The following is a 26,691-nucleotide window of genomic DNA, read 5'->3' as shown; positions in this document are numbered from 1 at the left end:
TGGATTCTGAGTCTTGACTGTTATTTATCCTTCGGCTCATGTACTTGTTGAAATATGTTACGCAAGAGAAATTAGTTGACATGCCGCGCAACGGTAGACTGTGCCTTTGTAAATTGTAATTCGTCAAACGCATGCTAGACAATCTATATGCTAGTCCGGTCCCATCTTCAAGCACTTCAATCTTCTGAGTTTTTTTATAGAACGGGTTGTGTTATCCTGTCCAGCAGACGGGTCTAATTATCCCGTCCAGATTATATTCCTAATTAACACTCTTTAATCAATTTAGCGGTAAAAAAAAAAAAAAAAAAAACGGACGGTATAATCTAACCCGTCCCGAAAACAAAGAAAAAAGGCAGATCTTTCGGAAAAAAAAAAAAATTCTTGGAGGGAAAGGAAGACCCGTCCGAGAATAACTATATTACATTTTGTTTTTATATTATATTATTATATTTTATTTTTTATATTATATTATTATATTAATATACTTGTATATAGAGATGGGCTATGGTGCATTGCAATGCATGAACCCCCTTATGCATTGCACTATAAATCACGGATTTAAAGTCCAAACGACCGATCCGAACCGTTAGATGTTTAATCCATATTGAAATGTGCTTGGAGACCAAATTTTATATTTTTTGGAATGTTTTTACTATTTATTAAGTATTTTTGAAAATTGTTGTTTTGCTGTGAACAATAAAATTTTCTGGACCATTAAATCAGCGACTTTCAAAATTGCTTAATAAATAGTAAAAAAATTCCAAAAAATTGTAAAATTTGGTCCCCAAGCACATATTAATATGAAGAACAAGAATGGTTCGGATCGGTCGTTTGGACTTTAAATCCGTGATTTATAGTGCAATGCATAAGGGGGTTCATGCATTGCAATGCACCATAGCCCATCTCCTTATATATATTATATTATATTATTTTTTGTTTTTATATTATATTATTATATTGTGAGGAGGGTTCCAATGTCTCAGGCCTTTGATACCTCATATGCTAGATGTTCGTTTTTAAAGTCTAAATTGTCGATCTAAACCGTTCAACGTGATATCCATACTAAAATATGATTAGAGATGAAATGTTATATTTTTTGAAATTTTTTTACTACTTTTTAAGATGGGTAGAAAATCACTGTTTTTTGAACAATTCAAAAACATTGATTTTGTATCTATCTTAAAAAATAGTAAAAAATTCCAAAAAATATAAAATTTTATCTACATGCATATTTTAGTATAAATATTATCTTGAACTGTTTGAATCGACAATTTGAACTTTGAAAACGAAGATATAAAATATGAGGTATGATGAGGTGTGAAAAAGATGAGGCATTGGATCCCTCCTCTTATATTATATTATATCATATTATGATTTTATATAAATTATATTATTATATTATTTTTTATTTTTATATTATTATATTATGATTTTATATATAATATATGATGAGGTATGAAAAAGATGAAGCATTGGAACCCCCCGGTTATATTTTTTGGAATTTTTTACAATTTTTTAAGATAGGTACAAAATCAATGTTTTTGAACCATTCAAAAAACAATGATTTTCTATCCATCTTAAAAAGTAGTAAAAAAATTTCAAAAAATATAACATTTCATCTCTAATCATATTTTAGTATGGATATCACGTTGAACGGTTTGAATCGACAATTTAGACTTTAAAAACAAACATCTAGCATATGAGGTATGAAAAGTCTGAGGCATTGGAACCCTCCTCATAATATAATAATATAATATAAAAACAAAAAATAATATAATATAATAATATAATTAAAAAACAAAAAAATAATATAATATAATATATAAGTATATTAATATAATAATATAATATAAAAACAAAAAATAATATAATATAATATAACATAACATAATATAATATAATATAATATAATATAATATAATAATATAATATAAAAAACAAAATATAATATAATTAGAATTCTCGGACGGGTCTTCCTTTCCCATCCGAGGATTATTTTTTTTTCCGAAAGATCCGTCTTTTTTCTTTGTTTTCGGAACGGGTTAAATTATACCGTCCGATTTTTTTTTTTTTTACTGCTAAGTTGATTAAGGGGTGTTAATTAAAAATATAACTCGGACGGGATAACACAACCCGTTCTACTTATTTCTCGACAAAAATAAAAAACTATGCCGTATTTCGATATTTTATTTATTTATTTTCTATTAATAAAAAAACTCGGCTTCAATCTTACCTAAGCTATTTATATTTGATTGAGGTTTAAAGTAAGAGTGAGTCTATGGTACTATGCATATTACGATTTGGCACCATGCTACGGCTCTATATTCGAGTTTTCAAATCCTAACGGTCAATCCGAACCATTCATATTGTTCTCCATATTAATATGTGTTTGGAGACCAAATTTTACATTTTTTGAAATTTTTTTACTATTTTTTTAGATTTATTGAAAATCACTGTTTTTGGATGGTCCAGAATTTTCAGATCAAGTGATTTTCTAAATATCTAAAAAAATAGTAAAAAAAATTTCAAAAAATGTAAAATTTGGTCTCCAAACACATATTAATATGGAGAACAAGATGAACGGTTCGGATCGACCGTTAGGATTTGAAAACTCAAATATAGAGCCGTAGCACAGTAACAACCCGTAATATGCATAGTACCATAGACTCACTCTTAAAGTAATGTTGTGACTTTAAGTTATTTAAGAAATAGTATGGACCAACTGATAGCCTCTATCAGTTCTTTCCAAAAAAGAAAGAAATAGGATGGACTAAAGAAAAGAGAAAAAAAAATGAAAGAGATTAACTATTAAACCATCATCAGAGATGGTTTAACTTTAGAGACTTAATTTTGAAGTTAAACTTAGTTAGACCGTCCTAATTAATCTGTGATTTAGAACTCAACCAAAACATTAAACCCCTCTAAAAATAATTATCCCCTGCCTAACCGAGCCAAAGGTGGTGGAATGATTTCACTTTTCGTAAGAAAATTATAATATATTTTTAATGAGGGATGACAGGTCGGGCCCTAATAATGTGGACTCTGGACCCTATAGCAAAATCTGAGCCCACTAGGTCAGGCCTGATAACACCTAATTGTCAGGTCGGCTAAGCAAAATGGGTTTATTTATCCCACAGTTTCCAAGCAACTTTTAATGTGTTTTCAAGGAAAAAGAGTGTCTGGATTTGAATTTGATAGGTTATGTTTTCGTCCGATTCGTCTCAAGACTTTTGCGTACTTGATCTGCAAGAATATTAAAGCAGACACAGATCTTGAAGCGTATCAAACGGAAACGGAGTATCAAACAAATTTGAGTCCAATGTACTCATACACACAGCACACTCTTTTCCAGTTTTTTTTTTTAAGGATATTGGGGTATATGTCAAAATTTTCAAGAGGGTTTCCAACTTTCCTGTTTCTATTAATACTTGGGTTTCTTAATTACTGCTAATTAAAGTTTGCAAAAATTATATTTTGAGATTTACAACAGATACTGACTCCTGTTTGTGGGGCTTGATCTAGCATGCATACCAAACAACCTACGGTATGTGATGAAAAATTGAAAAAAAATTGCTATCACGTCCTGTCCAAAAACTTTCTCATAATATTTTTTTTTTTCGAGTACATAATTATTTTTTTGAATTTCGAATATGCGACTTCTCACGTAAAAAAAATACTGTCTTTACTATTTGATGGAAGACTAATTCTTCTTCCTCATAATATTAATTTAATTTAAGGTTAGATTAACCTTTGCTGTATGAATGAACATTATAAAGGGCTCAAAAAGATCCTTTCCATTTCTTACTTTTGGTTTTGCTGTTGTATTTCACATATTCGCTTGGTCATATCTAGATTCTGCAATTTCATAGTATGACGATGTCTATGCGGTTTTCACGTGATTTTTATTAATAACCTACAACCAAAAAAAAATAGTAAATATGCCCTTTGAGTTGAATTTTTTTTCAAAAAAGGCCCTAACCGACCAACGTTTGGGCAGTCAACTTTTTTTTTTTTTTTAAGATATCTTAATATTTTCTTCTAAAAATAAAAAATGTTCAATTTTATAGCAAACATTCATTTTGATATTTTTCTTGATGTTCAATTCAGTGTCAAAAATGAGAAATGTCGAGACAATATCCCTGCGCCGTGAAACCTCTGGGTAATAAATCTAACTTGAAAGACAGTAAAAAGATATAAAAATATTCATTTTAATGTTCAATTTTTATAGCAAACATTCATTCTATACATACTAAACATCTCTAAAAAAAATGTTTAGCAGACCGCCTCACAATGAGGCGGTTTGCTATAATTTTTTTTTATAGATGTTTAGTATGTATAGAATGAATGTTTGCTATAAAAATTGGTATTCTACTTGTTCGAAAAATAAAAATGAAAAAACTTAATCGGAAACTTCCAACTCAAGTTTGAAGGCTCTTCCCTTTATTTTTTGACAACTTTGGATATGCAATTGTCAATTTTACGTCTCCAATGGGTGCCTGGCGGCTATTCTAGTATTTGCAATATAATCTGACAAATTAGAATGCATCTTCAAAGTAATCTAATCTCATCGATATAATATCACAAAATCTCTCTATGATTACAATCTACTCATCTATGATAGGTGTCATATAATATATATATTAGATGAAAATATTAAAATCTCTCTAAAAAAAAAGTTATTGTTTGGTAAACATCTGTAAAAGAAAAAAAATCACAATCATTTTAAAACTAGTATATATTTGCTATATATTTGTTATTTGCTAGTATAAACTAGTTTGTACTTTGGTAAACATATGAAAAGTTTAAGATCTCTAAACAAACAAACAAAATACTGTAGTTGACCGCTCAAAAGTTGGGCAGTTTGGTAAATATCTGTAAAGAAAAAAAAGTTGACTGTTCAAATACTGGACAGTTAGGGTATTTTTGAAATTTGTTTAGTCCGGAGAGCATTTTTTTTTTTTTTTTTTTTGAAAACCTGATAGTGGCTATCAGTTACATACATCTGTTACGACAAAAATCAGCAGTAACTGCCTCCTCTAAGAACTATACTAAAGAAAGCATTTTTGTTATTTTTTTTATTGGAGGGTATTAATAAAAATCACGGACGGTTTTCATGAGGGACTGATAAGGCAATAAAATAACAAGATTCCCTTACATGCTGAAAATGACATTAACGTCTCTCAGACATAACATAGTCGCTTTCTACAATTTCTTTTTTGCTTTTTAAAAAAAACCAAAAAGTAAATTGCAGAGAAATGTCTCGTTAATTCGAAGCAACTTTCACACGAAACCAAGGGGAAAGTCAGTCCATGTGTTTTTAAGTGCGATGCATTTGTTTCAACTTTCAATAGCTCCTTATATTTTTCAGATCAAAACGAGGTAATAAAAGGTATGACATCCTTGATTTTTTTTCTCTCTCCAATACATAATTGTGAAAGCAAATTAACCTGGAGATTTGCAGATTCCTTTTTCCTTTATTCCAATTTATTTTCTCACTAGATGTAAAGGAAAAAGATGACACGGCGGAGCCATCTCTGTTTCAAAATGGCACGGCACGTGTCGGTTATGTGTGGTGATTCGCATGTTTCCTACTGTGACTATCTTTTAAAAAGTTGACACGGCACGACACACGAAAGATGTAGTCACAGAACGACACGGTATGTAGCCATACAAGTCACAAATAATTAGAACCATTAGATATTCATCAAACAGTGAATCTTGACCAATTAATGATTAATAAAAAATAAGAACTAGACTCTTATTGATTCTAAAAAAAATAATGAATCTTGAATAAATTAATTTAAATTATGAAAAAATAGTTAAATATAATTAATCACGTTTAATCACAACACGGTATGACACATAAAAAATTGACTTAATATCGATATAATACATATTCAAAATTACAGTATATTAATCACAGCATGGCATGAGTTCCGCTCCAATCAGATGTCTTATAAAAGAGAAATATTCGGATCTTTGTTGTAGGTCGACAGTCGTTGGTTTAAAATCTAATGAGGGACCACTATCATTTATCTCACAAATAAATGTGCTCAAGCATGTCTCTCTAAAATAATTAGAGATATAACACGTGTCTCTCAGGATGATTGGGTCGTTTTCTTTGACTTATCTGTCTCGAAAAGAGCAATTATTTGTCAGTTAGATTAGATGCCAATTCGCTTCAACTTGTTTGTTAATTTGTGGATGCCCCATTTCGCCACTTGCGTTTAAATCAAGTAAAGCGGTAAATCAATACAGTAGCAAGTTCTGAATTATTGTGGAGTAAACAAGTTCAATGACTTTTTGTACAATTGCAGCAACCCCAAAATGGCAACCAGCTTTTATCTTAAAAATACAAAAGGTGTAAAAGCATTCACAATATTTTCACAAGAACTTTCAAAATTTATTTTTGTATTTCGCTTTCTCTGTGTTTTTGTCTGTATCTGTAGATATTTTATTATTTAACATATGAGTTATTTATTATTTAAATTTGTAAATATTTATATTCAGTACACATTTTTTTTTCTAATGCTCATGGTTATAATTAAAATTATACATAAAATAATAATTTCGAGTGAAAAAACTTACATGAACAAAACATAATAAGTGCCATTCAAAGTCAAGTAATCAAGCAATATAGTAAACAATCCAAGATCTTTTTGTAAAGAATTTTCTTTTCAAGATATTAACTTTGACTATTATTTAGTACAACTTTTTTCTTTCTCTCTTGAAAACTTTTATACTATCTCCTCTCTCTTCTCTCTCTGTAGATACTACCAGTCTACCACTTTCCTCAATGATGATCCTTAGTGAACTTCGATGGAATTTTCTTTAGTTAAGATTGAGATTAAGACATTAAATCTCACTTATTGCTCAAATTCTGATTAATTTTATCCTCCTCGCATAGATAACAATTCATCATTGTAGTTCATATTTTTAGTTGCTGACTTTTATTAGATGAAGGAACGGCTAGAACACAAACAATTAATTTAGGAATTTGAACCTTCCCCTCCACATAAAAAAAAAGAAAAGAAAAAGAATTCCTCAGAGTGGGTCATCTTGTATTGTTTATTTATTTGTTACTTCACCCAACCCGCACTCAATTAGTAACAAGTGGCTCCTTGACTGAGGCTTACATTTGCTTAATTACTTAAATTTTTGATGTGTTCATTCTACTTACCTTGTCATAAGAGCTTCGACTCACACAAACACTTAATTGTTTTTTTTTTTTTTTTGTTGGTTTTACACATGCACTTATTAAGTGATGCGCGCGTGATTGCTTTTCCTTACAATTCGATATAATGTAACTGCTATTGTTAGTGACTATGTCGGATAAAGTGAAGGGGATTTGGGTGGGACCAACTTGATGGATGTATTGTAGCTAAGAGGAAGAAATATGGATCAAAATCTGCTGTTATTCTCGTACATGAACAGTGTTCTTGCTATTTCTGTTTTTCTAAATTCAGTCATTGAATTGTTTTGAAATGCGTGCATAGAAAAGTTTCGAAAAAAGTTGTTTTGAGATTCGTTCCCGAAAAAATTGAACGGTTGGATTCGAAAAAGCAGGGATAACAAGGTTACTGTTCACGGGAAGAGAATAGCAGCGAATTTCATTCCAAAAAATATATAGAGAGATTCCAATTTAGACAGCTTGCTTAATTTCTGGTTAACATTAACATAGTTTTTTTTTTTTTTGAAGCTGTGGTAGCTGCTAATAAGTGTATGTACAGTAAATAAATGTGATTACAACTCCCATTCTCTAATATAATCACCTAATTAATGCATTTGAAAAATAAAATTTACTCTCTAAACATCATCAACATTTTTCTACGTGAGTTTCCACATTTCAGCCACAATTCAACTTCCTCTTGATTTTGCTTGCCAAGATATTAGTGGAATTTTCTTACCACGAATGATATATTCATTTCGCTGACTCCAGATGCTCCATAAAACCCCAATAAATTGGGTAGCCCACTCCCTTTTGCTCCTTCTATCAGTCCTGTACTGCTGCCAAGAGTCCTCCCATGGGTCATGTTTGATTGTGAAGTAACTTTAATCCGGAGTAAATTGTTTACTCCAAGTTAAGGTGGAGTAAGTTAATCATGTTTGGTTGAAGTAAGTTAAACCACATCTCTAGATGGAGTAAACTAAACCGGATTAATTCAAATCTTACTCTCACTTACTCCATCAATTTTACTTCTTGTTTGATGGATTAAGTGTGGAGTCAGAAGTTTAATCCACCCCTTACTCCACAACCAAACATGACCATGATGATTAAGCAAAATCAGAGACGGTAACGAGGTCTCCAAAGAAACTCCAAACTTGACATGCATACTAACATAAAAAATAAAAAATAAAAGGTGATAAACTGACAGCAAGTGCAATCGTATTTTAAAATTTGTAGATTGCGTAATTTTCTTTCTAAATCTGTAAATGACATTTATTTTTCCAAATCACAAGAACACTTATATTTATGATTTATTCATTCAAGAGCTAGAAACTTTATAGTACAGTACGAGTAGAACTAGGGTGTTTTTAAGCTCACCAAGGTGTTTGGTGAGCTTAATTAACTCCAAAATATATTAGATTAGCTTCGAACAATAAATCCAAACTGTTGAAATCAATTTACTTCACAAGTGATGAATTTACATATAAAGTTTTTAGAATTTCGAATTAATTTTGTATAAAGTCAAGTGATCAGAAAGTATTAAAAAAATGAATGCACTAAAATTAATTTATAAATCTTCTAATTTTGACCACTCGACTTTATACTAAAATAATTTGAAAACTTAAAATCTTTACATGTAAATTCATCACTTGTGAAGTGGATGGATTTCAACGGCTTAGTCATTTGAAACCGATATAATATATTTTAGAGTTAAGCTCACCAAACACCTTAGTGAGCTTAAGAATACCCTAGTTTTACTCAGTATAGTACAAATATAAATAAATAAAGATAATATGTTATACATGTTTGATTAAAAAACGATGTAGTTCTAAAAATTCCTTCTATAATGCATAACAAATATTTGACATGTTTGATGCATCAGTTGGATCCAAAAAGTCGCTGACATTGTAAATTCTAAACTGCTCAATATTATGTTATTTTTTTTAGGAGGAATCCACTTACACTCTTTTTTAATGACACCAAATTACACTATATTTTTAAAGTTTTCAAAGTCCAAACAGTCAATTCAAACCGTTCAATATGATGAATATATTAAAATGTGCTTGCAGATCAAATTTTACATATATTTTAATTTTTTTTACTATTTATTAAGTATTTTACAAAATTGTTGTTTTCAGACCATTGAATTTTTGTATCAATCTTAATAAATAGTAAAAAAAAATATAAAAAATATAAAATTTGATCTGCAGGCACATTTTAGTATATCCATCATGTTACACAGTTTGAATCAAATGTTTGGACTTTAAAAATATAGAGTATAATTTGGTATCATAAAAAAATGGGTGTAAGTGGATCCTCTTTTTTTTTCAATCTTGAAGTAATTAAAAATGTAAAAAAAATAAAAATTGATCCATTATAAATGTTAAGTGTCTAATCAAATTAAGCTACTTAAATTGAATATTAAATCTATAAAATAAAATTTGAAAAACCATAGAATAACCAATTGGTATTATTTGAGAATTGATTATGGTTTGACCAAATATTCTAACTTGTCAAAGTGTCCTTGGGCGACTTGCCGACTTGGTAAGTCTCAACGTCAAGCGAAGCATGGTATATTTTCATAAAAGACCCTACGAAGTAACCTCGAAATTATTTGTTTGTAGTGTATTTATTTTTTATAATATATGAAAAATAAGAGGAGGTTCAAATGCACCCAAATACACCCTATCCTTTTTCTCCGTTTTCAAAGTCCGAATAGTCAATCCGAACCGTTAGATGCGATCTATATATTAAGATGTGCTTGGAGACCAAATTTTACATTTTTTGAAATTTTTTTACTATTTATTAAGCCACTTGAAAAATCGCAGATCCAATGGTCTAGAAAATGTAAAATCAGCGATTTTCAAAGTGGCTTAATAAATAGTAAAAAAATTCCCAAAAATGTAAAATTTGGTCTCCAAGCACATCTTAATATATAGGTCGCATCTAATGGTTCGGATTGACTATTCGGACTTTGAAAACGGAGAAAAAGAATTTGAAAGATAGAGTGCATTTGGGTGCACAAAAATTTGGGTGCATTTGAACCCTCCTCGAAAAATAATTACGAGCAAATCAAGCCTATTTTTTTTAATTGCTTTAGTTTTTGGTCTAAAATATGAATAAAAATTTTAAACTACCTATTTTTTAAAAATTGCTTTAATTTTTCGTCTAAACATGAATAAAAATTACATAGTTCAAATATTCATGTATACAATTCATTTTCTGTATATTTCATAAAAAAAAAGATAAATCGCTGAATAATCATATTATCGTAGTATTATAACTTATAAGTTGAATTATTTTAAGTGGAGCGAGTTTTAATTTGATGAGATGATTCAAAATTTCTGTTTTAATGTTTGGTCAAAAATCATTCAATTGATTTCAGATATACGTCTTACCAGATTAAGTTAGACATAATTTTCAAATAAAGCCAATCAATTTACACAAATAAAAAGTTTCTGCAAAACAACGTTTAGTAGTTTCCTAACAAGAAACTTGCTAATAAACTAATAAACATGGGTAAATATTTTAACAAAGCGGTTTTGGCTTCACGCAGCGCACAAACCATATGAAGCGTAGAGGTTTAATAAAACCCAGGTCGGGTATACCCGACCATACCCGCCCGTGCCCGCCGCCCGAGCCCGGGTATGGGTCGGGTACGCGGGTACGGGCAAAAAACGGACCGGACGGGATTTTTTGGACCCATACCCGACCATACCCTACTCGACCATACCCGTACCCGACCTTACCCGTACCCGACTTTACCCTACCCGGATACCCGTCTACCCTTACCTATACCCGTACCCTTATACCCGACCCACTTTAATTCAAATTCAAACCCAAAATTTGATTTTCCCCCCACCCGGTTCAAAAAAAAAGAAAAAATACAGAAAAAACAGAAAAAATAAAATAAAATACCCGTACCCGCCCTACCCGTACTCGTACCTGCCTTACCCGTCAAGGGTACGGGTATAGGACGGGTAGGGTATGGTTTTTGAAAAATATACCCGCCATACCCGTACCCGTATACCCTTGTACCCGTCCTACCCGTACCCGAGACGTACCCGTACCTGTCCCGGGTATACCCGCTGTACCCGTACCCGCCCTTGTATTAATACACTAATGAAGCGCTTTATTATTCTCTAGTCCGTGCGCTGCCTGAAGCTAAAACTACTCTGTTAAAATATTTACCCATAAACATCGGAAACTGTCTCGTTAGTTCTCACTCGGTGATTTTCCGCGTAATTACTGTGAGGAAAAGTCAAATTTCTCCTGGGAAACGCGAAAATACCGTGCCCGAGTACTATTGAGCTGTTTTTTTTTGTCTTACACCGATCAATTTGGACTGGGTATTGAAACTAATTACCGAAATACCACTGTACTGGGTCCGGTGCTGGATTCTATGAGCTGACGCCGCAAGGTCAACCTCGTAATTTGGTCTCACCAGCTGTCCCTTCATTAATTACACCGTACACGGGTTTCACACTCTGCTGGCTCCAGATCTTCTGTGGCAAATACAAACTTGATAGCGTGTCGTGTGATGGACAAAAGAATATTCTTATGGGAGCTGCACTGTCCAAACTGTTCGGTGGTCAATTTTACACGGATTGGAAAGGAATCTAATCATTGCATCTCCTGAAATCAGAAGCACGATAGAAAAAACATTTCAATGGCTGTTCGGCTCTACAGAGTAATTATAGTTAGCTAGGGGTGTTCATTGGGTCCGGTTTAGTTGGTTGAACCGAACTGAATTAGTTTGGATCAAACGATTTTGTTTTTTTGGTTTAATGATTTGGTTTGGATTGAAAATTTTCAAAATCAAAATAACGGAACTGATCGAATTTTTATATATTATGAATTTGGTCCGGACTATCCCGATTTATTTCTTAATCAATTGTTTTAAATAATTCGATTTATTTCTTAATATACTTCGATTCGGTTTATTATAAATAAATTGCTTTAAATAAAAAATTAATATATATCTGTTTGAACCGAACAAACCAAAATAAAACTTTTGTTTGGTTTGGTTTGGTTCGGTTGTAATGCTAAATCGGTTCGGTTTGGTTCTATTTTTGAAACCAAATAATAACTTTAGTTTGTCTAATTCGGTACGGTTTCAATCGAGCCGAACCGATAGTTATGTAAGAATGTTGATGTGTTAGTTTTTTCAGAAAGAAAAAAATATGGGAAGAATGCTATAAAAGAAAAAGATCATAAAATAATATCTATAATGAAAAAAGTAGTTCAATTGTATATTAAGATTTGAGAGAAAATTTTAGATCCAAATGAGCAATAATTTGAGTGGGACAAAATGACATTGAAAGAAAACAAGGAGGTGGCCTTTTGTTTCACGTGATAAAGCAAAAAAAAAAAAAAGAAGTTCAAGGGTTTAAAAGGAAGGTGTTAGGTGTAAATGAAAAAAAAATCGAACATATAATTTTTATTTTAATGAAATCAACACTTTTTCTTTCATTCTCAAATTTCTATCAGGCAATTTAAATTAGAACCAAACTCATGTTAGAAAATTTTATCTCATAAATAAATTTATGCCGTAATATCATATTTACTATTTACAAAAATATATAATTTGATATGAATATTTAGACCTCACTAATCACAACTCTCATAATATGTATAGAATCTTTTGTCTATCTTATTCTTTACAATTTTTCTTATTTCATTTTCTGAATAATAATTTGTGTAAAACTAAACTTAAAATGAGAAAGAAATATTTCCTTTGGCGATAAGATAAACTTAAAAATAAAAAAAGAGTATATTTTATATAGCAAAACTTGTCCGGAAAGGAAGCCAAATCCCTCCTTTCCTTCTGTTGAATTATTCCTAAAAAGTAAAATCTAAAAATTCAATAAATATTTCTCTTAAACTTTCCTAAACTCACGTGATCCACTATATCGTACAAGATAGTTTAAATATTTAGTACAATTTTTGTTTTTTAATATGAATACCATGTGGCTTTATAGTAATTATTTCCAAAACTGTGCCCCATTTCCAAATCAGTTCGATGAAGTATGAAAATACAAGGTTAACATTTTAACAGATAAGTTTTGGCTTCACACAGCGCAGGAACTGTAGAATCAAAATAGCGCTTCATATGTTTTATGCGCTGCATGAAGCTCAAAACTATTCTGTTAAAAGCTTTACCCAAAATACAGAAAAAAAAAAAAAAATCAGCTCTTTATAAGGTTTCTCTCCGCTCAGACGCCAAAGCTCTCTGTTTCTTTCCAAACAAATCCTCACGTCAGGTGCGATGACGAGGCGATGCTCGAACTGTAGTAACAACGGCCACAACACTCGCACGTGCCCCTCACGTGCGTCAGGCGGCGGAGGCGGCATACGGTTGTTCGGTGTGAGTCTGACAGAGGGCGTTGGGCCCATGAAGAAGAGCGCAAGTATGAGCTGTCTCGCCTCTACCTCCAGTGTGACTGGCGCAACCGCCGCCGGAGGGAGTGGTTCCGGCGATCATCCCCGGGATTCTGGTTACGTGTCCGACGATCCAGTGCATGCATCCTGTTCGTCCAATTGTCGCACCGAGAGAAAGAAAGGTTCCTTTTTCTTTTCTAGATTTGGTTTTCACCGTGTTGTTTTTCCAATCGCATTTGTTTTGGGATTTCCTTCGGGTGGATAGCCTTTTCTTTTTACTTGTTAATCAAGCTCTCTATTCCTCTGCATTAGTTACATGTTTCTTTAAAAAAATTCAAGGAGATCAGAGAAACACGCTCAAATTCATAAGTTTCAAATCTTAAAAATATTTTCAAAATTTGATATAATTAGTGAGATGTTATTAATTAAGGTTGTAATAATTTGATAGTTTGGGGACATGATTGCTGAGGGATTTTTATCTTTGTCGATTTTATCATTTTTATTTTTTTACTGTCAGACAGAGACAGTTGGCGCAACCGTTCAAATTGGCCGACACTACACGTGGGCCCATCAAAACCGACCAAAATTTTTTCTATATAAAATCTAGTTTGACGTCAATTAATAGGAAACTACGAATTTTGTGTATTGATTGTTAGACTTTCAGTAGCACTGATTGTATCTATCTTTGCATAGTCAAATTTGTGACTTAAAAATTCTCAAATGACGAATAAAAATGTGCCAGATAATGATTGCTTTTGTGTAAAATTTCATATCAAATTTGGGGTCTTTGTTTATTATTATTTTCTATCCTTGTCCAATTTGTTAAGGTAGCTTCTGTTGAAAATAATTTTAAGAGAAATGTAAATGGAGGCGTTAGTATTTTAGCAAGTATCACAAATGAATTATCCGGGTTTGGTTCGTCGATGTCAAAAATTTGTGATTAAGGAATAATTCAGAAATGATTCGGAATTATCCGGATTAGATAGTCCTACAAGGGAGAAAAAAAAACAAGAAAAATAAATGTTATGTGAAAAATTTGCAAATAATTCGTAAATTTCGGAAAAAAATTGTAAAATTCACGAATTATTCAGGTTTAAATCGTAAAATTCGGTCAACCGAATAATTCGACATTCTTTTCAGCATCACCAAAAAAAAAATAATAAATTTAATTCGGATTTAATTGGCGAATCGTATCAAGTATATGCACAGATTAATTTGCCATGACTTCTATAACTTTCCCTTGAATTTGCCATGACTTCTATAATTTTCCCTTGAATGATGTGACCTATTGAATCCTTGTACATGTCGTCATTGGTTTGTCTCTTATGTATATAAACTTGGGAAAGGGAAAGCTTTGTTGGGAAGTGTGCCAATTAAAATTTTATAGTTCTACTTGGTGCTATGAGTTTTCTAATTAAATATATATTTATGTGGCTATATAATGAAATTTGTGTATTTTTAAAATTTGATAGCAGGTTCTATGATCTGTCTATCACTAAGTTATTTTAAGCTCTAAGATGAATCATGAATATATGTTTGCCATATTACTGTTGCAAAAGGCTATTTTAAAGACCATATTATATTTATTTTGAGGTAATACGAGTTTGGATGTGCATGTAAATTCATACCACCTACATTTTTTTAATTCAGCCATTGCAGTTTCCGAGCTGTCATGCTAGCTATCAGTGCTTTCCTGTATGATCCTATCATAAGCTTTCACAATTTGGTTAAGATACTTTCAAGCCATACATCAATGCCGGTTTCTTTTTGTTACATTAAGCCAATTAAACCTTAATAAATCCAAAAATGCACATAAGCCCCAAAAAATATGGTACCAAAAACCTCGGTAATTAATCAACCTATACATAACTCACACTTGTTTGTAAAATGGATAAATTCAGGCACACCATGGACAGAAGAAGAGCACAAGATGTTTCTGGTAGGGCTGCAGAAGCTGGGGAAGGGAGATTGGCGTGGCATTGCACGTAATTATGTCGTCTCTAGGACGCCGACCCAGGTTGCTAGCCATGCTCAGAAATACTTCCTCCGTCAGAGCAATGTCTCTCGCCGCAAGAGGCGCTCTAGTCTCTTTGACATGATTCCTGATCTGGTAATAACCTTTTCTATATCCCCAACAACTTGAAACCAGAAAGAAAAAGGCTCCTCCCCTTTTCTTTTTGTTCTTAAATTTACTTCTATTCTTTGATTGGTATGCACTTGTTAATTGGTTTGTTAGAGGGATTTTGGTGGGTTTAGGTAACACAAGCAAATGGGTTTGGTACTGAACATAACTACTAAGAGAAAAATTACTCAAAAACCCTGTTAAATTTTGCATGCATAGACAAAAGGGATAACTTATACAAATAATTTAAAATAAATGAAATTTCATCGATAAATTTAAGAAATATTTTTCCCTTTTTATAATTTCGTATATTTGCAGGTTGCTCGTGGGGTGTTTGGATGGTTGATTTTTATTATAAATGGTACCTCAACTTTGCAAACATTATGAACTAATCAATTTTTTTTCTATAAACTCATGCATAGAGGGTTTTGGATACTTCTAGAAGGAATTTTTTGTTTCCTTTGGTTATTCATTAGTCTTGAATCTTACAGAATGACATTTATCAAATTTTGCAGCCATCAGATCCAGCCCCACCTGTTGGAGGAGAATTGCTAGTCCCACATCTCAGCCAAAACCAAGAACCCAATCATGTAATACCACCATTTGAAAACACTATTCCCGAGCAATCTAGAGGAAGCTGTCAGCATTTCACAAGCACACCTCCCATACCACCCACTTTCTATGCTCCTGTTGCTTTAGCTCATTTGCATCCATTCTGGTACGGCTCAACCCACAAGATTTCGAAACCGGTACCAGTTCATGTTGATGAAGTCGCAAGCATGTCGAAGCTTCAGATTAGTGATTCTACGGGTTCCGGAGAGCACCTTGGCCTCTCTCTTAAGCTGTTTGAGCCGACCAGCTCAAGGCAATCAGCTTTCCATGCAAGCCCATCGTTATCTATACCAGAGCTGAATAAGAATAAAGGCAGTGCAATACATGCTGTGTAATTAATTAGTAATAAGATTATTGGTCTGTTTGTGCATCAAGCTCTCTATGTAGGAAATCAATGGTTTTCTTCAGTAAAGTTGAATATTTCTGTTTAAGTTGGAGGGGAGATATCTCTTGATCCGTAGAAGTTCTTTGTTTTTGTCAAATTGTTCGTTAGAAAGGTCTAGCAGTTGTTATATTAAGTACTTGTGTTGGAGTTCCAAACCAACTCTGTATGTTTTATTTCAAAGGTCAATTAGAATTCTGAAAAGACCCATGAGATGTAGCACTATTTTTGTATCTCTTTTTTTTTTTGGGATCCCCTGAAGCAATTATGCAATAAATTTTAAGTACAATCACCTCATATACAATCAAACTGAAAAATAACTATTCTATTGTACCCAAAGATGTGATACAAGCATCACAAGAAAATGGAAAAGGAACTTTACCCTCCAGTTCTCTGAATGCGGTACGGTGGTACAGGGAATGTATATATATATTTTTTCTTCTGAGAATTAAGTTCCAATTAGCTAAAAGAAAAAGAAAAGTTTTCAATGGGTTGTATTTCCTAATGTTATTTCTTGACCTGTCATCTTTTTCGATCCGGTCCTAATTTCTTTTGGCGGCCTTCATTAGAACAGCCCAGTATTAAAGAAAGTTGAGTCTGTTGATGCTGGGCCCATTTTTGGGAAACGGAGCTCTCTGGAACCTTATTTGCTTTGTTAGCTTTCCTATAATTGACGATTGCAATCCAATTAATTAAAGTTTCGTCTTATTTTCTGACCAAGAATATGTGAGGCTGATTAGTAACTCTTTTCTTTTTCATGTGGGGGTGCGTCAAAAATTAAATAACTCACGAGGGGCAGCAAAGAAAACTCGCGGATTAAAAGTTAAAAGAATATGTACATGTGAAGGATCAATTCAAAAATTCCGGAACTGCCGCCATCTCGTTAATTTTTTTTTAAGTGCATTGAAGATATAGACTGTCAATTACCCAAAATAAAACAGTACGAAAATAAGAAAAGCAAAAACACGAGCACGACTGCAAGAGAGGACATTTTCACAGTCAAGTGATTATACTTAATTCTCTGGTCAAGCTTTTTTCCAGCCAATAGAAATCTATGCATCTGTCCCTGAGCAGGTCTTTGTCATCTCAAAGCAGCCAAGGAAAAGTCATCATACAGACTTGGTCCATGGTGGTCCACCGTATATTGCTCCTTTTGCTATATTTATATTTTATTGGGTGATGAAGCATATTTTCATAATAATTGCTCTAAGGCAATTTTATATACTAGCAGGGCGGCGCTCAGAAGTATGAATAGGAGTTAATTGATCTTTATTTTATTTTTTTAATTTTTTATATTTATATATGATTTATATATAATTTAGTGCAAAATGTTACAAAACTGTAAAATTAACTTCATTTTACGTAGAAAAATTGTATATGATTGACTCTTATATATATTTGAATACCATAATTCGAATATTGCCCCTATATATTGGATTTAATTTTGGATTTGTTCTAAAACCTTTATATTATTTTTGTTAGTACATAAATGAGTATCTAAATGTGCTTAAAACATAAACATATTTATATATGCAACGCATAGTTGTTAGAATTTATAGGGGCAAAATATAAAGTAGAAAATACTATTCAACACAAATAATTGTAAACCAAGTCTATGGAAAAATATTTTTTATACGTAGTGCCTACCTGTTATTTGTCGGCACTAAATTCACATAAAACGATCTAGCGCCATCGGTACATTGTCACTCCATCCACTTTAGATTCCGTGTGGCTTGATCTAATACTTACTTCTCTAATGCATCTATTAACTACATCTTACATTATCGTTCTACCAATGAAAATCTTTTGTGTTGGGTTAAAACTTTTGCACATGACTCGATGTAGAATAGTCTGCAAATACATATGCCACATAAAATCCGGACTTGTCACCAATTTGGCAACTCCACTCAGAGCTAACTCTTGTTGATAGTTCTATCCCGATTCATCTATCTTCCTCAGGAAGCAAACCCCAGATCGAGCACAAGAAAGAGAACAAAGAAGATGAACAGTTCTGTAATACAAAATTCTAGGGTTGCCAGACGGGGCGCAACGGGATCGAAGGGCCCCACGCAGTGCTGCAAGAAAGACGAGGGGATAAAGCGGGGCCCATGGACGCCGGAGGAGGATGAAGTGCTTGCAGAATTTGTGAGAAAGGAAGGTGAAGGGAGGTGGCGCATTCTGCCACGGCGAGCAGGGCTGAGGCGGTGTGGCAAGAGCTGTCGACTGAGGTGGATGAATTATCTCAGGCCATCGATCCGTCGCGGGCCGATTTCACTTGCCGAGGAGGATCTCATCCTACGGCTACACCGCCTCCTTGGAAATAGGTAGTTTGTGGGTGAAACTTTGGATCTGAATGTGGTGGATAAATTTCGTTTAGATCTTTTTAAGGGTCATTATTTTTTTCTTCTCTTTTCATTTGAAACTAGCTACCATTTTTTTCTTCTTCCTTTTTCCTTCCTTTTTGACGTTGAGATCTTCTTACGGTGTGATGTATACAATGAAGGGGATAGCAAAGGGGAGGAAGTCTTCAGGAAGAAATTTCTAGGGTTCCATATCTTCACTCTGAGAAAAAATAAAGATCATTTTTAAGGGAAACAAATTCACCAAGAATGTCAGAAAAAGTCTATCATCCATGACATCATGAAAAATGTAGTGTTACAGAAAACAAAGCCAAATTGAGAGAGCAAGAAAAGCACCATTAGTCATGCGCTCTAGACACTTGTTCAGATAATCTTATCTAGAGAGCTACAAAATACAAGATTCAAAGGATTAATCACACTAATTTCTTCTACCACAACATTTTTGTTCTTAATATGCGCTCGTTATATTTCATGCAGGTGGTCTCTTATAGCCGGGAGGATACCAGGGAGAACCGACAATGAGATTAAGAACTACTGGAACACCCATCTCAGCAAAAAGCTCATTTCTCAAGGAATTGATCCTCGCACACATAAACCTCTATCTGATAACAATTACAACATTATTGGAAGCAGCAACAACAAGAGCAACAGCAATTTCAATCACAACAATGATGAGAATAATTATAAGCTTGAATGTGTACCAATAACAAGTGCACCTCTGGTGCCATTTACTAAACCGAACCCAAGTACCATTTCAGCACTTCTCGAAGAAACAGGAGGAGCTGTGCCTGTGCAAGATGATCACAGCAATTTCTTGAATGGAATGAACATGAATTTGGAACTAGAGACCAGATCGGTGTGGCGCAGCACCGAAGGACTTGACGGATTTGGTGATGAAGTATTCTCCACCTTTTTGGATTCGTTGATTGGCGACGACTCTTTTCTACAGCAACAGCAGCAAAACCAGTTAGATGGAAACACAAACACCGGGAATAACATTAGAGGAGGAGGTACCTCGAGAGAATTAGGGTTTGATGTTGGCCCGTTGGGGGCTCTCTGGGATGCTTCATTAAATCAGCAGTGATCGATCTTCATATGATGAATTATGCTTCTAGTAGTTCTAAATATGCTGGGTGAGTTCTTGCTCTTATGAGTGGAGAAAAGAAAAGATACATCAAATTGAATGTATATTATTGTATTTGTATTGTGTATTTGTAATAATTCTGAATCTCAGATACATTTGCTTGCATAATATTTTTTTATAGATGCTGAAATATATAAGTTTCCTTTTTCCAACGTTTATCGATCGTTACTTATTTTTTATATTAATTTTTTTATCGTATATACAATTTTGAAACAACAATAAACAAGTACATCAAATAATCAATGCTTGCAAGAATGCATGATTCTTTTGAGGACACAGTAATTACTAGTTAGAGAACTGACAATTAAAATATAAATTAATACTATGCAAGCACATAAAATATCATTGAATCTCGAAGTAAACCAATCTCGAAAGGAAAGTCCCAAAAAATATCCTATTAAGTTATTCATTGGCATATTCTCATTTAGTCTCAATAAAATTAAGCTTGAGTAATTATTTAATAATTATATATATATATGTGGTCTTTTAGTAATTTAATTTTAAGCTTGAGTAATTATTTAATAATTATATATATAAATGTTCTTATAGTAATTTAATTTGTGGTGCACTCTTCATTCCAGAGGTACATATTCCAGACAGATACATCACTTCAAAGGTGTTGTTCTTTAAAATTAAATTACTCTTAACACTAGTGTTAACTATGTACTCTTATGTACTCTTAACACTAAGTTTAGCTAATTATGTACTCTTATGTACTCTTAAAATTAAATGGTCTTATAGTAATTTAAACTTAGCTAAACTATAAAATATCGACAAGAGTACATAAGATGATATCATTAAGCTAAACAAATGAGAGTATATAGCATGCTAATTGCAAAAATTGTTGGAACTTCTCACCTTTTGAATCTGTCATTTAAGAAAGAAATATAATGACACTAATATATGTTTAGCATCACACAGAAGATCATCAAATGCAAGCAAATTAAGGAGTTTAAACACTTTTAACAGGAAAGAGTTTATATCTCCTTCACTTCCTCTCTTTTGAATTGCAAGCTGAAATTTTGAATCTCATCTCAACAAATTTAGTTTAATTTTGGACAGATTTTAGATTTTGTCTGACAGACATCTTGGGTTTCATCCTTTTCCATTCTTGGGGTTTTCTTGTCAAGACCTGCAGCTACAGCGGCTGGTCTTTGTAATTTGATCTATTGGATCTGTCGTTGCCATTTTGTGTGGCGGGTTACGATGCTATCTTTTTGTATCCAAGGTTTAAATAGCATTTATCGTGTCTTAGCGAAACGGCTAAAAAAATTGCTCTATGTCCATATAGCGTCTCTACAGCGCGCTATAGCATGCTATAACGTCAATGACGCCATAAAAACACTATAGCGGAGCTATAATGCACTATTTAGAACCCTGCTTTGTATAAATTTATATACGCATCAGCAAATTTAAAAAGCATACATCGACAATAAGTAAATAAACACAAGAAGATCTGAAATTTAATTCACATTTATATACGCACATGGTTTCTATTTTCAGTATAATTTATGGTTAAAATACACATCTAATTTAGTTTCGAGCTAGCTTGATTAATTAATATACTAATATTGAAACTTTTTATGAGATCCTGAACGACTATACGAACTACTAGGAATTTTTCCTACTATTTCTGGTATTGTTCAACTGATGAATTTCATTAAATGCATGTTTTACCTTTTTAGACTTTTGCTTATGGAGTTGACATGTAAGGCAGGGAGGGCCGTGAAAGTTAGGTTTGACTAGAAGTTGAGCATACCCCATGTAGCTAGCTTATAATTAATCTGTTAGTTGTTGTATGTGGATGCATTTTGACCATGGGCTGATCGTTGGAAACAATCAGACCGCCTGGATCCTCTGCAATTGCAGATGGCAGTTTCTGGTCCCACACGCATATGATGCCGGTTGATTTCAATCTTCTATATAATTAAGTATATATAGCTGTGTGACACGGAAATAAATTATCTGCTGTGATTGCAATGGAATCTGTTATTCCGATTTCATCTATTTAAAGGTTTTCATGTGTGAATCTTCAATAAAAAAAAAATCATATACGAATTTCAATGAAATTGAATGGTTGAAATTATTTCATTGGAATCACAGCAGATTTATTTCCGCTGTGACACTGCAAAAAAATAAAATAAAATAATATATCTTGGTAACGAGGTGCTAGGAGGGTACTGAAGAAAGGTTGTTGTGAAATATATTGATGAATGAATAATAAGGACAATAAGGATATAAATAAGAATTTCGTATAATTATATTGCTAATGATTATTCAGTAATTAACAAGTAACAATGCAATTAAGAAGAAATGAAAATATTAGCCTCCTCTCCTTTTGTAAGAGAAGGTAAAAAAAAATTATTCAGAAAAGTATGTATGTTTCCCATGTTGCTACATATATAATTATTTTTACATTTGATGGCTATTACATTATTTAATTAATTAATTATTCTACTAGTTTTGCAAAAACTATAATTTAAGGGACTGAAACCAATAGTATAAAACAGCAAAACCCAGTTTCTTGGCGATATTTGAAATTAGCATATATATGTAGTAGCTCCAATGTATTTCAAAGCTAGCCTTAAATTTCCAAATTTATTTTCAATATATAAATTGGCGTCTCCTGCCGGACTTGATCAATTTTCAAACCAGCAACAACCAAAAGTCCAAGGGAGACTTGGCATATGTATTTTGTCTTCATGCATAACTACATCAACCTTTTTTTTTCATTGACTAGAAATTTGTGGGTCCTAGTTACTTTTTTCATGCAAATGTAGACAAATTAGGAAATAAATCTGCTGTGATTCTAAAGGGATCGCAGGATCCTGTTATTCCAAATCCATCCATTTATTTGTCTAGAGATTCGTACATAAAAAATAAGTGTTGTTGAGATTTGTGCATTCTAAAAAGTGAAAGGTTAGATTTGGAATCACAGGTCCTGTGATCCATTTAGAATCACAGCAGATTTATTTCCGACAAATTAAGGAAGCAAATCTGGTACAAGATCACAAGGTTCTGCGATTCCAATTTCAACACTTTATTTGCTACAGTGTGAGAATCTTAAAAAAAAGATAGTTTTTGTGTACGAATCTCAAAATATATAAACGGCTGAGATTAGAATTGCAGAAACCCTGCGATTTTGTAGGGTCGCAGCAGATTTATTTTTGACAAATTAAATATACGTACGTATATGATTTTGAAATTATATTTAAATATAAGTGTACTTTTTTTGAAGGTTGAACAATTATTTTTATATACGTACTTGATCTTAAATATATACCAAGCTACTGAGTAAATCATACTGAGTAGAAGACGCAATATATATTGCATAAATTAATTAATACCGTGTTGTATAAGCAATTTTGTTTCATGCAAGCATACTTGAAGGAACAATTATCTTACACGTGTAATTAGATTTTATTGAATTTGTTGTACTTTTGAATATATATATATGGTAGTTTAAATATACCATCTAGCATTGCTGTTTCATGATCATATATTATATACGACATGATGACATGATGTATGTGATAAATAATGTTACACCCGTTTAATTATGAAACTGCTAATTAATTGTCCTGCAAGGTGCAAGCCTAGGTAGAAATTTAACGAATTGACATGCTTTATTTTCCAGAAAGAAAAAAAAAAGGAAGAAGAAGAAGAAGAAGGAAATCGGCTAGAAAATTAAGTAACTTTTGAGATTTAGCTTGCATGCATGTCAACACTGTAAATTCTTATTATAAACCTAGATATATAGTAAAAGTAAGAAAAATAAATAATACGCCTTACTAATTAATAAACTACTGAAATAGTTGAAAATTGTACAAAGTACAAGAGCATGCAGAAACTTCTATTAACTAATATCTCAAGCTCCTGAACTTTGTATTATAGCTAACTCATTAATTAGATGCGAATGATTTTCATTTTATAAAGCGTTAAAATTAACTATTGCACATGTATATATGATGAATTACACTGACGATCGATAGCTAGATCAATAATCAACTCAAACTATCTAGCTCATGAAATTTGGAGCAACAAATTCTGAAACATATATAGCCAGCTAGCTTCCATTCAACATTACAGAAAAACAAGAAGGACAGCATCGAAACTCACCTCCAATCCGAAGTCGTAGCTGCTGCGTGCATGGCACTCACTGCCTTAGAAATCTCGGAGATGAACTATTTAGAGGCACCTGGAAAGACAGAGAGAGAGAGAACGCGGTTTTATATTCGTAGTCATGTGCAATGCGCGAGAGAGGGAAAGCTGACTGGGAGTTAGATCCCAAATAAGACATTTGGGAAGACGTCCTACGTGGCAATTACATTGGATCATCGTGCATTGCAGACTTGCAGTGCATAAATTTGGTTTGAAATTTTTTGCCGATTTGACTGGTAGCTTTATTCGAATGCTTTTACTGCATCAAATTATGACTTATGAGCGGGGAAAGGGAGCTAATCTATAATATAGTTTCTCTTGACTCTCGAGTAGGGGTGAAAACGGTATGGATAATATCTAATTCGTATTTGATGCGTATTCGAAAACTTAGATGTAGATGTTTGATATCTGAATATCTGTATAGATAAGAAAACTGATGTGGTTTTACGTTTCAATTATCCGTATTCGAATAGTAAATATATACCATGTATTTTTATATATTATGAAAATTTTATGTTATTCATCATTATAATTAGATAAATATTACTAACTTTAATGTTTTCTTATATTATTTTAATAAATATTCGATCTGGTTCAGACTCATATTCGTATCCACCTGATATTCGCTCTGTATCTGTATCTGAAAAATGAAAACAATTAAAGAGTTATGAATATGGTTTTACCACTGTCCACTCCGTTTTCACTCCTCTCGAGGGTACACAATAGAGTCCTTCGTGGTTATCACTTATCAATGACAAGTGGGCCTAACATATGCATATACATATATATGTATATATTTAACTTTTTTTAATTTGTAGGTTTAAATTTTGGAAATAATTATGGTGTGATCTAAAGGAACTGCAGAATTCTGTTATCTTAAATCTAACTTTTTATTTGTTTTGAGATTTGTGTATAAAAACAATTTTCATTGAAATTCGTGTATTTCAAAAAATGAACAGTTGAATTTGGAGTAACAGAGACCTGCAAATATTGAATATTCTTTTGGATCGCAGCAGATTTATTTCCAGCTTACTTTACGGTTTGAAATTAAATCACAGCCGTTTTGGGATTCGAACTAGTGCAGGGCAGTATAATTTAGCTTTGAGATTCGTGCCAATTTAAAAAGAAAGATCCAGATCCACTAATTGTAAAAGATTCATGTTACGTTACGAACTTTTTACAATTAAATTCAAATGAATTAAAAACAAGAATCAAGTTAATTGTGCTAATAAAATGGAAGTTTAAACCTTAATTAAGGTTCCCCTAAATAAGTAGGTTAAGTGTGAATCGAAACCGCGTCGAAATTTCGAGATTTTGGAATTTTATAGGCTCAGTGCGGATGGGATTGACCCGCAGTGCGGGTGGGTGCATTCGCACTCATGCAATTCTGTGTTGGTCCAAAATTGACTAAGTACTGAGTGCGGGTGAGTGACCCGCAGTGCAGATGGGTCCAGCCGCACTCATGAATTTCTGTATTGCACTGAATTTTCCTGAAATCGGCTAAGTAGTGAGTGCGGATGAAGTTGACCCGCAGTGCGGGTGGGATTCATCCGCACTAGGCTCGGATTTTCTTGAATTTGGTCTGAAAACTTTCTAAGTCCCGAGTGCGGGTCAAGCCACCCGCAGTGCGGATGGGTGCATCCGCATTCAGGGTAATTTTAACCCTAAAATCCAAATCAAAGCTTCTCTCTCTCTCTCTCTTCCACCATTCCCCATTTTTAAGTGATTTTCGTCCAAGAGAGAAGAAAAAAAGCTCGTGAGTTTCCGTTTCTTTCAGACTCCCGATTGTTGCGAGAAATCGAGTTTGGAACCGAGAAAGCAGCCGAGGATCTCTCCGAACCCTCCTATTTGGTATTTCTTTCTCTCATTTTTTCTTTCGAAAACTCGAATTTTCTCGATTTCTCGGATTCTCGTTTTAAACTCGAGATTTGTGTTCGAATTGCTCGAGGACTAGTTCTTCTACACTCCTTACTAGTTTGTTTGTCAATCTTTTTCCCGATTTCTTCCGATTTGTGAAATCTGATTTCTAGGGTTTCGTGCCAAAATTGAAAGTTGGCATAATCGTGATTTGATTTGTTTAACCCGACCAATTTGACTTGTAATCGGTAGTGTTGCTTCCTGATATGGAATTTTTAGAACGTATAACGGTTAATTTGAGATTTTGACCAAATTAGGGTTAACCAAACGGTGAATTGAATTGAACCGAGAACCAAAGTAGTGAAACGGTGATTGATGGTTACCAGAGTGAAATAGTATATGGCTAGAGGGCCTAGATGAAATTGTGCACCGTTATGTGAGATTTTGATAAGAAAAGAGGAATCAAAAGAATCGGTACCAAAGCATAGGAATTGGTTAAGGAAT

At 32.9% G+C, this 26,691-nt stretch overlaps 2 protein-coding genes across 2 annotated transcripts; both read left to right on the top strand.

Annotated features, from left to right (window-relative positions):
- The first annotated feature begins 13,346 nt into the window (after window positions 1-13,346).
- Window positions 13,347-16,873, top strand: LOC144559106 (transcription factor MYBS3-like). Its single transcript, XM_078308051.1, has 3 exons — window positions 13,347-13,731; window positions 15,451-15,659; window positions 16,187-16,873. Exons 1-3 carry the CDS (start codon window positions 13,437-13,439, stop codon window positions 16,616-16,618), a joined length of 936 nt encoding a protein of 311 aa, XP_078164177.1. The 5' UTR covers window positions 13,347-13,436; the 3' UTR covers window positions 16,619-16,873.
- A 1,737-nt stretch (window positions 16,874-18,610) lies between these two features.
- Window positions 18,611-20,289, top strand: LOC144559776 (uncharacterized). The gene is made up of 2 exons (XM_078308896.1): window positions 18,611-18,989; window positions 19,503-20,289. The coding sequence occupies exons 1-2, from the start codon at window positions 18,667-18,669 to the stop codon at window positions 20,107-20,109; spliced, it is 930 nt and encodes a 309-aa protein (XP_078165022.1). The 5' UTR covers window positions 18,611-18,666; the 3' UTR covers window positions 20,110-20,289.
- Window positions 20,290-26,691: the final 6,402 nt, after the last annotated feature.

This window comes from Carex rostrata, chromosome 9 (assembly GCF_964058835.1).
Source record: "Carex rostrata chromosome 9, lpCarRost1.2, whole genome shotgun sequence".
In the NCBI taxonomy this organism is placed as follows: Eukaryota; Viridiplantae; Streptophyta; class Magnoliopsida; order Poales; family Cyperaceae; genus Carex; species Carex rostrata.
The sequence above is the reverse complement of the archived record's forward strand: the minus strand, read 5'-3'. Positions and strand labels throughout refer to the sequence as shown.

What these genes read in the sequence shown, in the direction of transcription:
- LOC144559106 (XM_078308051.1), top strand. Translation starts at nt 13,437, where the DNA reads ATGACGAGGCGATGCTCGAACTGTAGTAACAACGGCCACAACACTCGC. An exon ending in TCGCACCGAGAGAAAGAAAG is followed by an intron (nt 13,732 to 15,450) that starts GTTCCTTTTTCT and finishes GGATAAATTCAG; the next exon opens with GCACACCATGGACAGAAGAA. An exon ending in TTGACATGATTCCTGATCTG is followed by an intron (nt 15,660 to 16,186) that starts GTAATAACCTTT and finishes CAAATTTTGCAG; the next exon opens with CCATCAGATCCAGCCCCACC.
- LOC144559776 (XM_078308896.1), top strand. Translation starts at nt 18,667, where the DNA reads ATGAACAGTTCTGTAATACAAAATTCTAGGGTTGCCAGACGGGGCGCA. An exon ending in CACCGCCTCCTTGGAAATAG is followed by an intron (nt 18,990 to 19,502) that starts GTAGTTTGTGGG and finishes TATTTCATGCAG; the next exon opens with GTGGTCTCTTATAGCCGGGA.